The 12043-nt window shown below is 39.8% G+C and overlaps 2 protein-coding genes across 4 annotated transcripts; one reads left to right on the forward strand and one right to left on the reverse strand.

Annotated features, from left to right (window-relative positions):
• Positions 1-3586: 3586 nt before the first annotated feature.
• Positions 3587-5836, reverse strand: rhno1 (RAD9-HUS1-RAD1 interacting nuclear orphan 1). The gene is made up of 3 exons (XM_015028857.1): positions 5644-5836; positions 5360-5547; positions 3587-4853 (listed from the first exon to the last, which is right to left on the reverse strand). The coding sequence occupies exons 2-3, from the start codon at positions 5522-5524 to the stop codon at positions 4122-4124; spliced, it is 897 nt and encodes a 298-aa protein (XP_014884343.1). The 5' UTR covers positions 5525-5547; positions 5644-5836; the 3' UTR covers positions 3587-4121.
• Positions 5837-5957: 121 nt separating this feature from the next.
• On the forward strand, positions 5958-11987 carry foxm1 (forkhead box M1). 3 transcript variants are annotated; one of them, XM_015028798.1, is made up of 9 exons: positions 5958-6138; positions 6742-7223; positions 7349-7488; positions 8299-8490; positions 8575-8703; positions 8861-8920; positions 9581-9629; positions 9717-9889; positions 10239-11987. In XM_015028798.1, the coding sequence occupies exons 2-9, from the start codon at positions 6776-6778 to the stop codon at positions 11019-11021; spliced, it is 1974 nt and encodes a 657-aa protein (XP_014884284.1). In that variant the 5' UTR covers positions 5958-6138; positions 6742-6775; the 3' UTR covers positions 11022-11987. The 3 variants fall into 3 exon arrangements, with proteins under 3 accessions (XP_014884284.1, XP_014884302.1, XP_014884293.1); XM_015028816.1 differs by lacking the exon at positions 5958-6138 and adding an exon at positions 6325-6417; XM_015028807.1 differs by lacking the exon at positions 5958-6138 and adding an exon at positions 6424-6615.
• The last annotated feature ends 56 nt before the right edge of the window (positions 11988-12043 follow it).

The following is a 12043-nucleotide window of genomic DNA, read 5'->3' on the forward strand; positions in this document are numbered from 1 at the left end:
GCAGAAGGTTTTCAGCTCTGTCAATGTGACGCTGGAAAAGTGCATGCATGGTTTTTAAAGGGAATGCAACCGATAAGATTCCCCTTTTCTAAAAAACATGATGGATAACCATAACCTAGTTGCTAGGAAACCAGTGTCTCCCTACTTTGACACCTATTTTACCAAAGTAAGAAAATGGGAGTACATTGTGTGTGTTTGTCTAAAACTGTATGTAAGGCCAGTGATGATAAGCGTGGGACTCTTTCACCAGAGGGAGTAATTATTGAGCTCCAAACAAACGATGGAAATAAGCCGCAAGAGTTGATAATAATACCTGTTCCCACGGGAACCCCGAAGCATCACCTTCCACCACCGACTCTCCAGCAGCGATCCTTTGCTGTGTTTCAGCGAAACGCAAGAAATGTAAGCTGCTGATTACCGACAGCGCTCTTTGCAAACTCCTTCCTGGAAAAGTGACTCACCACGGCAGGGAACCAAAAATGTTTAGCGAAATTTACATAGTTCTCCAGCAGTATGCGTAAGAAAATACCACAAATTTTGCACAGCTTTCCAGGCAATTGAGAGAAGAGCTTCGTCAGGTTAAATGTGTGTGGGGTTTGCATAAATAAACCACTCGACCACAAGTCATAGTTCCAGCTGCCGAGGAACACCACTGTCCGAGTTCAGATATTTCAAAATGATTTACACAGTGGTGCAGTTTCAATTTCGAGGATAAATGGAATAAACTGCTCAGGATTCAACGCAGAGGCTTTCTTACTTCACTTTTTTTTTTTTTTTTTCCTTGAACAGCAGTCTAACCAACAACCCCAACAAACTACACTGACCTTCCACTTTCATCTCTTGGCTAATGTAAGCAGTTCCTGCAACACTGCATAGGCATGCTGTTATGAAAACTGTTGCTCTTTAAACAGCTCATCCCAGCATGCACAGCGTGGGATCTGTAACAGCAGAAAATCTGCCAAGTTTCTCAGCATTCAGCAGCTTTTAACGCAAGAACCTCAGATTCAGTGTCAAATATTTCACACTGAATGTCAGAGAACCGTCCATGGCGCGTTCGTCTCGAGACTCTGTGACAGGTTTGCAAGAGTTGGAATAGAAAAGCAACATCCATCCACTTCTTCTGGAAATACTGAAGCGGCCATTTGTGAATTGTCACACAAGCTGACTAGTCTGGGTGAGTCCACAGAGCGGTGAGCGATCCAGCTGGTATGCTGAGGAGAGATGTGTTTATTTCCGTCATGATGACAAAAGGCAACACTGAAAAAACAGAAGAAAAAAAAATATCCAAGATGGTAGCATCTGTATGTCAGGCATATAGCAAAAGTATTCTTAAAGAGATTAAATCACAAACTTGCTTAAATCCTAAACTGGACTGGCACTGCAACAGGAAACGATTTGAAGTTACTTTGATTTCTATCTGGAAAATAAAAGATGTGAGACTTGTGCTCCACGGCTACAGCTCTCAAAACAAAACAGAGCTCTCGTCACAAACTTTCTAACTCATCCAAAAACTTCCCTTCAGTCTGATCAGGTTCATATTAGAACTGCACAATGATTTCAATCAAAATCATCACAGTATCAATGTGTGCATTATCATCACAACTGCAAAGGAGTCATTGGATGCATTATTTATTAGATTTTAAAGTTTCAGATGCCTTGCATTCAAACTTGTCTAGCCAATAATATATTTCGCCAGCTGAACGAACTTTCAATGACCTTTATGCCCACATCTGATAGACATCAGTAACAGAGATGCCAAAAACTCTGCAAGTTTGTGGACATCGAAACAATGGAAAGGAAAGGGAGGAGGGACAAAAAAGTGGCTTAAATGTAAACAATATTTAGCATTTTCAAAACCCAGTCTTTATAAAATTTCCTTTTACTTACTTTGACATGTTGGAGGTGACATTTTAAACGTGTACCTAAGACTTTAAATAAGTGAAGCACAAAGTAATGGGATTAATACGCTGGACAACTTTCAGCCATTTTTAACATACCGGTGTCAGACTGTAAAGTAAAACTCTCCACATTTTTCACTGTAGAGAGGGCAGGAAAATATACATAAATAATATACAATTTGGTTATCGGTCATAACAACAAGAATAACATCTAACATGGATATCAGTCTTAATTTTAAAATCAGTGCATTCCTACTATAAACTGTACAGGTTGGTGCACATGTTTATTTTACAAATGTAACAGTTTTTTGTTGCTTGATATTTTGGGAGGAAAATGTGTCATTCTCATTATTAAAATAACTTTTTAGCAGCTTATCAAAAACACTGTTGTTTATTCAAGCCCCAGTTTGCACAATGCAAAAAAAAAATTGTAAAAAGCAATATTATTATAATTTCACATTTTTGTTTTTAAATATACTCTAATTGACCTATATGATAATTTGTTAATTTAACTGCTTACTGTTATTCACAACAAATAAAAACCCTTCTGTACTCACAGGCGTGTTCAGACATGACAAGATTTTTTTCCTCCTGAAATCAAAGCTACAGAACTTTGAGGATGTTTTCACGTCATCTCTTGTAAAATGCATTTACACGCAGTAGGTAATCAGAAAGTGACTGAAATATGAAGCTGCAAAATCTAAATGTATTCCCAAAAACAAAAAAATAGATCCACTAATTGGTTTAAACAAACTACAGGCAACAGGGTTGCTCTTTACTTTTGTCAAGTAATTCAACAATCAAAACACAATGTACTGTAGGATATGTACCACAGTGTTTGCTCTTTTTAAAGTTCTTCCTTCATTTTGTACAATAACGAGTTTTCCTTTTTTCCTTCTCTTCTTTCTTGTCAATAATGCTACAGCAGCGATTTTACGGGTAAATACTGCTACGGGTTCACTCACTCGGCAAAAAATATCCCTCTATTGACTACAACTATTGATTAAAATAAGATATATTCACACATAAAAAAAAACGCGACTGTCTTAAGAAGCCAGTGGCAGGATGTCAGATATTGCTGGTTACCGTTACAAGCTAACATTAGCTGTTTCTGTCTCCACTGTTCGCGGTGCTGTTTTTGGAAAAGTTGAAGGCGACTATTAAGTTTTTTGTGCCAATGCAAATATGTTGCCAACACTCGGATTTATATCTTACATTTGGAAACACAGAAGGCCTCCGAACACAAACCGAAAGCAACATTATGAATTCCGCTCACCTTATACTGTAGTAACTCATGTTCAAGCACTGTTGCCAAGGGAAGACCATCCGGAGGGACTGCACTTTTTCTTGGACGCTGTTGTCGAGAGCACTGTTACCCTGTCCTTAGTTACCGACCATATCAAGAACCTGCCTTCCTATTGGTCCGCTCTTTCGTTAGGTGGGATTTAATTGGATGACATTCTGAAGAGGAGCGCAACGTCACGCCTGGTTTCTTATTTTGATTTTATGAAATATTCGCCAGACAAGTCAAAGGTGAGTCACGAACTCAAAAGGGATGTCTCCTAAGGAAATGATCATTTTAGCGTGAGTTGGGTTGTTGGAGGAACAAGTAGCATTCATTAGAATAACCAAATAACAGTAATATTAATAATTTGGAATCATTCAAAAACAAGTAATTTTATCCGTACTTTTGAAAACAATGAGTAGAATTTTATTTGTATCAAAATAGTACATTTCATACCGATTTTAATAGAGTAGCTTTACAAGTACAAGGTTGCACATTTAAAAGCAGTTATAATGCATTTTAAATCAACAATGCCTTAAATAAAATATATATTTTATATAATTTAAATCATAATTCTTTTAATGATGATACTCTGAAAAAAATGGAAAATAAAGCTGTGTCTTTCACTTGTACCCCTTTGTTTTATATTCTGTTCTGCAACAGTTGAATAAGATTTATGACAGTCACCGAAGAAAAATGTTCTTTTTTAAATGATGTATTATGAGTTATATTTGGAGCGGGCAAAATATTGGTGTATTTGACAGTAAAATTTGAAAGTAAACATAGTTATATGTAGATAATAGAATTAATCAGTGCTGTGTAATTTGTATTTTTCAGTTGGTAAAATAAGAGTATGCTTTATCTTGATTTATTACAGCAATACACAACAGTAATCTATACAATAAATCAAAATATATAAAAAGAAATGACAAAAAAAATTAGCAATGAATTAGTGCATCTGAGTCAGAAAGGAGCCCCCTTTCTTTTAACATCAACATCAGCCCCTTTCTCCTCCTCCATGTCACCTTCACCCCATAGTCCCTCTCTGGTGTGTCGGCCACCAAGGCTTCAGGTGGGCTGCAGCATTGTGATGTACACGGCTGAGCAAACAGTAAAAATCTGGGGGAAGAAGAGGAACAGTTTACCTCGTCCCACATCCTTTCTGGAGTGTCCACATCAGGTGGTGGGCAAACACTGCTGACTTCTGTGGTTATCAGCTTGGTGGAGGTAGGTGCTGAAGCTCCCTCTGCTGGAATTCTACATCTACTTGTCACTTCTTCAGACTGAATTCCAAGCCTATCCAAACTTCCACTGTGGGAGGCAGCGCCATCAGGAAGTGCTACAGCATTCCTTTTTCTAGCTGTGACCAACTGCCTTTTTGGAGTGTCTGAGTAAGCTGAATTTGCAGTTCTTTTGCTGTGGCAAACAGATGCACGACGTTGATTTTTGACTTTTGATACTGCACCTTTTGTTGTGGTTGTGGTCCTTGACTGTTTCTGAGACTGGTCTTTTAACCGAATGCGAAATGACAATGAGGGGTATTTGCATGTGTTGTTTTTTCTGGGCAACTGACTACACTGGTCAAGTAAACTTGAGGTTTTCTGCCCATTTCTCCTCCCTCGTCTCTTTGGAGGTGCAGCTGCAGATGAACAGTCAAACTGTGGGTTTACCTGAAATTTTGAAACACTAAGTTAAATGGATGATACAACAAAAATTGCAGTAATCTTTTACAGCTATTACTAACATGGCCATGGGTTCCACATCAAAATTCTGTGTCCAAACTCAAATTACCAGATAACCAAGTTCACTATGAATTTATGGTGGATATTTCAGCAGTGGTGAAGATTTAAATATGAAAACTTATAAAAACTTGTCTAGATCTAAAATATCCCAGACTTTTCCCATACCTGGCAGCTATAAATATATTTTGCTTCATTTTGCAAACTCTAGGATCAATCTGCTTTTTATATTGATTTAACAAATCAAATCCTCTGTGACCCTATAAGATTATTTGTAGTTAAACAAAATGAATTGTTTAACTACAAACTATGCAGAGAAAAAAAAAGTGATATTAGTGAGAGTTCATAACAAAGCAATGGACTTTGTTATGAACTCTGGATGCTTTTTTTCCATCACCAAAAGTGCATCTTATAAAAGAATAAACAACAGAACTTACCCACGAATTAAGATCTGAGCTGTTATGTGTTAGTGACTCTGGAAAAAAATCCTTGGGGTTGACTGCAGCTCGGACTTCAGGCGCATGTTGAAGTTTGCTTCCTCCTACAGGCCGTTCGATAAATTGCAGGGCAGGCTTATCGGCCTTTGTGGCTTTGCGGGGCATTAATGTAAATCATTCCTGAACACCTGGAGGAAGATATGTCACAGAAAGTACGCATGAGTAAAAGTCCATACGGAAAATGCCAAAATGTAACGTTTAAGAGTATCAATTAAGAAGTATACATTCAAATGTTTTCATTTAAAGCACCTACTTCTATAGTCTTCTTTCTCTCACGTTGTTCTTTGCGTAAGACATCGTCTTTATAATTAACATATGCGAATAAAACTCAGTTATACAATTTGTCTGTCCTGCTCTTTTTTTCTTCTTGTCTTGTTAGGCATTGTTGTATTTCCCGGTTTTCTTCTTTTTCTTCTTCTGGTTCGATTAGAATGCCAACCTGCAGTTACACCACTGCCACCTAGCGATGGTATCCCCTGGCTCCTTATTGGTTAATATTTACCACGTGATCAAAGTGACGGAAGGAGGCAGCGCCCACAGCGCCAAAATTCAAAAACGTCTCTAAAACGAGCTGAAGATATGTAAATAACACTTCATGGTATGGTTTTGTAACAGTTACAGTGGATTAATCAAAAAACAACAACTATGAACGCAATGTTTCAACTTCGACTCGTGGTTCAGCCAAGTGGGATCGCCTGAGACATTGCAGTAATATGAAGGTTTGGATTCATTTTATGAAAATAGCCTATTTAACGCTCTGCTACACTAGGAGTTATGATAATCGGTGCTTTAAAAAGAGAGACACATCCTCTGAATATTTAATTGTATGTGCATAAACTATTAACTAATGAACATTAATTTTAAATGTATTCCAATTAAACGGTAAAAAAAAATGTGAAATTAAGAAACGGCTGTTCTAGAAGGCGCAGGTCGCTAAGGAAACAGCGATTGCAACTGAGCAGTTATTGAGCGACTGAGTCGACATAGCGACAAAAGGGGTTTGAATTTCACACGAAAAACACATATCTTGTTTAATTATTGTGACTCCTAGTGTATTTACGAAGTGCTTTTACTTTATTTTTTGTTTTATTAATGTGGAACGGTTTTTATCCAGCCTGAACTAACCCCACTGACTAGCTTCGATGTTGTCAGTTTTCTTCCGGTAGTATTGAACGTTGATCTAGCGGTGATTTTAGGTAGGAGTAATATTAAAAAATGAAAAGTTTTTTCTTAGAAAACATACCGATCGTGTTTTAGACGCGTGCGTTTTTATTTTACCTACATGTCTAATTTAATTTAATGTGTGTGCTGTTTTTGCACAGCAGTCCTGTGAAGGGTAATTTTAGCGATCTGACCATGAGACGGAGCCCAAGGAGACCCCTGATTCTGAAAAGAAGAAAACTTCCATTTCTGCAAAATGAACCAACTCAGGCTGACAAGCAAACTCAGCACGGTGCAGCAGGGTCTGGGGAGCCGATTAAACCAGCAGCCAGCCAGTGCCTCCCAGGCATCCCCATCATGAATCACCCCTCCATGTCTGACACTCAGGTGGTTGTCATCCCTAAAGAGGCAGATCTGCAAAGCATCATCGGTGTGCTCACTGCAAAGGGCAAAGAGAGTGGCGTCCAAGGCCCAAACAAGTTCATCCTTCTCAGCGAGAGTGGCAGCAGGGGCAATGGATCTTTCTGCCAGGCTGCTGTCAAAGAGGAGTCATCTCCTGCAGGAAGTACTGCTGCACAACCAGTGAAGTCAGATACTATCCACAATATGCCAGATGCTAAACCTCTCACTGGAAATCAGTCAAGTATGTATGAATTAAGAGCTGTAGCTTCACCCTCATCGATAGGTTTTTTTTTTTACCCCCCATTAATATTCCATTTTAAGCTGTGATTAAACTGTTCTCTCTCTTTTACGCATCAATGAACATAGGTGCAAGTTGCAGTCCTCTAGATGACAGCCTCACCAATATCCAGTGGCTGGGAAAAATGAATACCAGTGCTTTGGAGCCACAGCTTGCAAATCAGACAACTGACAAGGAGAAGAAGCTTCAGGCACCACAGATTTTACAGGTCAGCCTTGTTTCTGTTATTTACTTTTTCACTGTTGAAGTGCAAACAGAGCAATTGTTAGGAAACCCAGATGTAAAAGCACACAAATCAAATGCCAAAAAACACAAATGTGATTATCTTTGACTTGCTAAGGTTTTCAACTAAGTTTATAAGTTTATTTTTATTCATATTGATCTTTAAAAGACTTCAAAAAGTCTCACATTTTTAGAAACTTGCAAAAGCAACACATCTGTGTAATTAAAATATTTTGACTATGACTTATAACTATGACTTCAGGATCAAGATCCAGATTATGGTGTTTGATTTGAAATTCATTTTAGATTTTGATTTTAGTTGCATTTCATTAGAGCTGCACAACATACCAAATTGCAAACATCAATCTGACAACAGTGAACGCAATATTGTTATCACAGAAAACAGTCTGGAAGTATATGAGTGTATTTTTAGTGGCTGAGAGGTTCAAGCTCACAAATTAGCTGCTAAGTATCTTCAGTAAATGGAAATATAGATTTGCAAAAGGAAAATCCTGCACAGACGAGCATCTTAAACTAGTGATCTGGTCCTTTTACCAAAAAGATAAGCAACATTTTTTTGAGGGTGGGAGGGATTGCATTCTGAATTTCATCCTTTTTACATTCTGGTTTTTTAGCATAACATGTTCATTTTAAAACTTGGCAACAACAATCAAAGTTTTTATTAAAGTCTTAACAACATGGCAAAAAATGGACTCAAATTTACATGTTTAAGTCTGGTACTGTTATCCTTCAGCAGTTATTGGGACTGTCTATCACTCTCTTTGCATTCTTTCAGACCCACAGTACAAATTCCAACCCAGAAGGTTCCCATCAGCCCACGTTACAGAGACCGCCGTACTCCTACACGGCCATGATCCAGTTCGCCATCAACAGCAGGAAGAACAGAGGCATGACGCTGAAAGAAATTTACACATGGATCGAGGACCATTTCCCTTATTACCGAGAAGTGGCCAAACCAGGATGGAAGGTGGTTCAGAAAACTAACGGAGGAAATTAAAATGGATCTCAAAGCAACACCATGAGGGAGTTCACTAGTTTTGTTCCTTTGCAGAATTCAATCCGCCACAATCTTTCTCTGCACGACATGTTCATCCGCGAGCGGTCGCCAGATGGTAAAACCTCTTTCTGGACAATTCGACCAGATATCAATCGATGCCTGACCCTTGATCAGGTTTACAGGGTGAGCATCGCTACTTTCACCCACATGTTGCTTTTATTAAATACATAAAGCTGTTTTTGCTCTTCTTCCATTGCCTTTTTTCTTCTTTCCTCATAGTCCTCTCTGTTTTCCTAATGCAACGGCTGTCTGATTCGTTGAGTTTCTGTTCTTTCTGTAGCCTTGTTGCGATCCGGGGACCGTTTCTTCTCCTGTGTCGTTGCTTCCGTGTCCCCACCAAGTAAGACTGATTCACCTCTTGTTGAAGAACTATTTTCATCCCACAGATAGGCAGCAGAGGGCTAAACAGCATGGAAAGTCAAATGTTTAATATCTTCTGAGACCTGATTAACAACTTGTGTTTTTAGATTTAAAGTATAGCTGCAGCTGAACAACTGAGATCTTGTTTTATAGGTAGAAGAAAAACTGAAATCATGTGAACACTTCATGTTTTGTCTTGTTACAATGACATACCTCTATACTTTATTGTCCTACTAGACCAAAATGAAGTACTGTTTAATAAACATGGTGAAGGGCAGTTGGTTTTCAACATTTATTACCAATAAATCTCTGAAAAGTGTGGCATGCATTTGTAAGAAGCCCTTTTAAAATCCAGCTCCCTTCACAGACTGAATTGTGCACGCTGGCCGCTCAGTAAAGAAATGCATGCCACACTTTTCAGATTTTTGTTTGTAAAGCCACTGCACTATTTTGTCCATCTATCACACAAAAAAATTCTAATACATTTCATAGTCATCTGTAGTTGTGATGTGACAAACTGAAAAAGTTCAAGAGACCTTAAAGCTTTTGTGAGGCGCTGCACGCACCGATCAAAATGTTGAGTTTCTCTGTCAAACTAAAGCTGTATTGTCTAAAGTGAATCTCTGTGTTGCTTTCCCAGCATGAAAAGAAGAATATATCTGCCGTAAGAAAAGCACCAGCTTCTACTGGTGAGTTCAGCACAACTTTACAGAAATGTTTGTTTCGTAGTGTAACTGTATGTTTCTTAGAGTGTTTTTCTGTTTGCTTGTTTCCAGAGAGGAGGATGAAACCGCTGCTGCCCCGCAAAGACTCTTACTTGGTTCCTATCCAGCTGCCCATTGCCTCCTCTGCTTATCTGCCGTCCTTGTCTGGTTCTTATTGCCCATCTGGCTCCAAGCACAAACAAAATGCTTCACGCGGGACCAAGAGAGTCCGCATTGCCCCCAAGGTACACATTCGGTCAGGTGGAGCTACCTCGAGTCATGCTGTACATAGATGCTGGACCATATGACTTAAAAATAACATTTCAGGTTTTTAATGCAAAATTTGACCTCCGATTTTCAGTAATCGTTTTTTTTTTCTTTGCTTTTTTCCTTAAAAAATACAAATGATAGAATATATCTTTAAAAAATTACCTTTTATTTGAATATTTTCATCTGGATTTTCCTTAATTCCTTCCTTTTTTCCCTTACACTCGCAGTGAACTGTAGTTGAAACGTCTTCTACATAAAAAATATGATATATCTTATTTCCACGTGGAAAGTTAGGGATTTTTTACTGTTCTTGTCGTCTCCCAGGTGACGGAGGGCGACAGTCCAGCCGTGGCTCTGGCTCCTCAGGTCGACCTGAAGGTGGAACCTGTAAATGTTCCGACAAAACGTGAGACACGTAAACCTCCTCCGAAGAGGCAGTCCAGCAGCTCCCGCCGTAAGCAGAGCCTGGTGAACTCTCTGCAGGACGAGCCCATCCTCCTCTGCCCCGACAACAGCTTCTTTGACTCTGGCGTCGCCTCGGACGTGTCCACCTCCCAGGACGTGAGAGAAGCAAACAGCACCGAGCAGCAGCAGCACTTCCAGGGCAGCCCCGAGCGGGAACTCTACTTCAAGACGCCCATAAAGAGTCACAGCCACTTGAGCTCCTCCACGCCGAGCAAGCCACCGCCCAACGTCACACTTGAACCCTGGAAGGTGACGCCCGTCGGCAAAGACGGCCAAAGCGTCCTGGACTTCAGTCCTATCCGCACGCCGGGCGGTCCCGTTGTCACGCCCCGACAGGAGTACACCACCTTCAGCTTCAACAGCACTCCCTTCAAGGAGCTGCCGCTGTTCAGCTCCCCCCGGGAGCTGCTCACCCCGGCCCCCTGCAGAGCCCCGCCTACGGATTCCCCCACCGAGACGCAGCTGGCGGACGCGCCCGCCGCTTCGCCGTCCAACCGCTCCATCACGGAGGGCCTCATCCTGGACACCATGAATGACAGCCTGAGCAAGATTCTGGTGGACATCAGCTTCTCCGCGCTGGACGACGAAGACCTGGGCATCGCCAACATCAGCCTGTCCGAGTTCCTCGGTCAGTTCATGTAGCCCGAAGGCCAAAACGCTAGAAATCCGTTGTTGAACACTAAAGCACACACGCACCGACTCAGCAAAACAGACGTATTTCTCATCTGCTCATGATCCACCTGTTGTGTGTTTTTGATGGTTATTGCTGGAGGTGTGTGATCAATCTCAGTTTGTGGTTAGTTTGATTTCTGTCTGAATATAATTTATTAATTTCACTCCAGTACAAATAACAAAGCAGGGTATTCAGAAGGCTTCACCAAGGTCTCACGTGGTGCTTTAATTGGCAAAGAGACTGCACTCATTCATCTTCCACTTTGTATTTGCCTGTTATTTTTTATTTTTTTGTAACTTTCTCATGTTTGCACTTGCTTTTTACTGTTCTGTGTGTCAGATTCTTCTCTTGCGTGTGGCCCTGCTCTTTTGTATTGCCTTTTAGCCGCTCTGCATCGCTGTCACTTACAGGAGCTGCATGAGAAGAGAAATATTTAAGTGTATACATATGTTGATTTGCACATTATAATATATGACTTGCAGTTGTACAATAGATTATTTGATCACTTGGTAAACTCTGTTGTTGGGTTCCAAAGTCTTACCAGCAATAAAAAAAAACAAAAGTATTACAAGTAGCACTAACAGCAATAGGATTGTCTGATTGTAGAACTGTTGTCAGAAATCTTCACTGTAATTATTGGATGTGCCGTTGTCAACTGAAGGGCATTTTATCTGAACATAGGAATTTTTGTGAACTTATCTCTTAAGGCAGAAAATACAGAATATTTAGTATGTGTCTTCAGTAAGAAAGACTATTTGCAGTATCATCTTTGAGGTTGAGGCGTGACCTATTTCTGTACCACTGAATAATGTGTGTTTTTAAGAACAGGTCCTTGAGTTGTCTCAGCTTTTTAATCTCAGCACTATGAATCCATCTGTTTATGAAGAGAGGTTGTTTTCTGAAGTAAGACTACAATAAATTCCTTAGATCCTCATCAAGTTGAAGGATTTTTCCATTTAATTTCATCACTGTAACCGGGTGGTCTTTACAA

The sequence above is a fragment of the Poecilia latipinna genome, unplaced genomic scaffold (assembly GCF_001443285.1).
Source record: "Poecilia latipinna isolate Pla-1442-1.1 unplaced genomic scaffold, P_latipinna-1.0 Scaffold9, whole genome shotgun sequence".
NCBI lineage: Eukaryota > Metazoa > Chordata > Actinopteri > Cyprinodontiformes > Poeciliidae > Poecilia > Poecilia latipinna.

Coding starts and splice junctions, on each gene's coding strand:
- rhno1 (XM_015028857.1), bottom strand. CDS start 5,524: ATGCCCCGCAAAGCCACAAAGGCCGATAAGCCTGCCCTGCAATTTATC. Junction 4,854..5,359: donor GCTCAGATCTTAATTCGTGG/GTAAGTTCTGTT, acceptor TCAAAATTTCAG/GTAAACCCACAGTTTGACTG.
- foxm1 (XM_015028798.1), top strand. CDS start 6,776: ATGAGACGGAGCCCAAGGAGACCCCTGATTCTGAAAAGAAGAAAACTT. Junction 7,224..7,348: donor TCTCACTGGAAATCAGTCAA/GTATGTATGAAT, acceptor CAATGAACATAG/GTGCAAGTTGCAGTCCTCTA. Junction 9,890..10,238: donor GAGTCCGCATTGCCCCCAAG/GTACACATTCGG, acceptor GTCGTCTCCCAG/GTGACGGAGGGCGACAGTCC.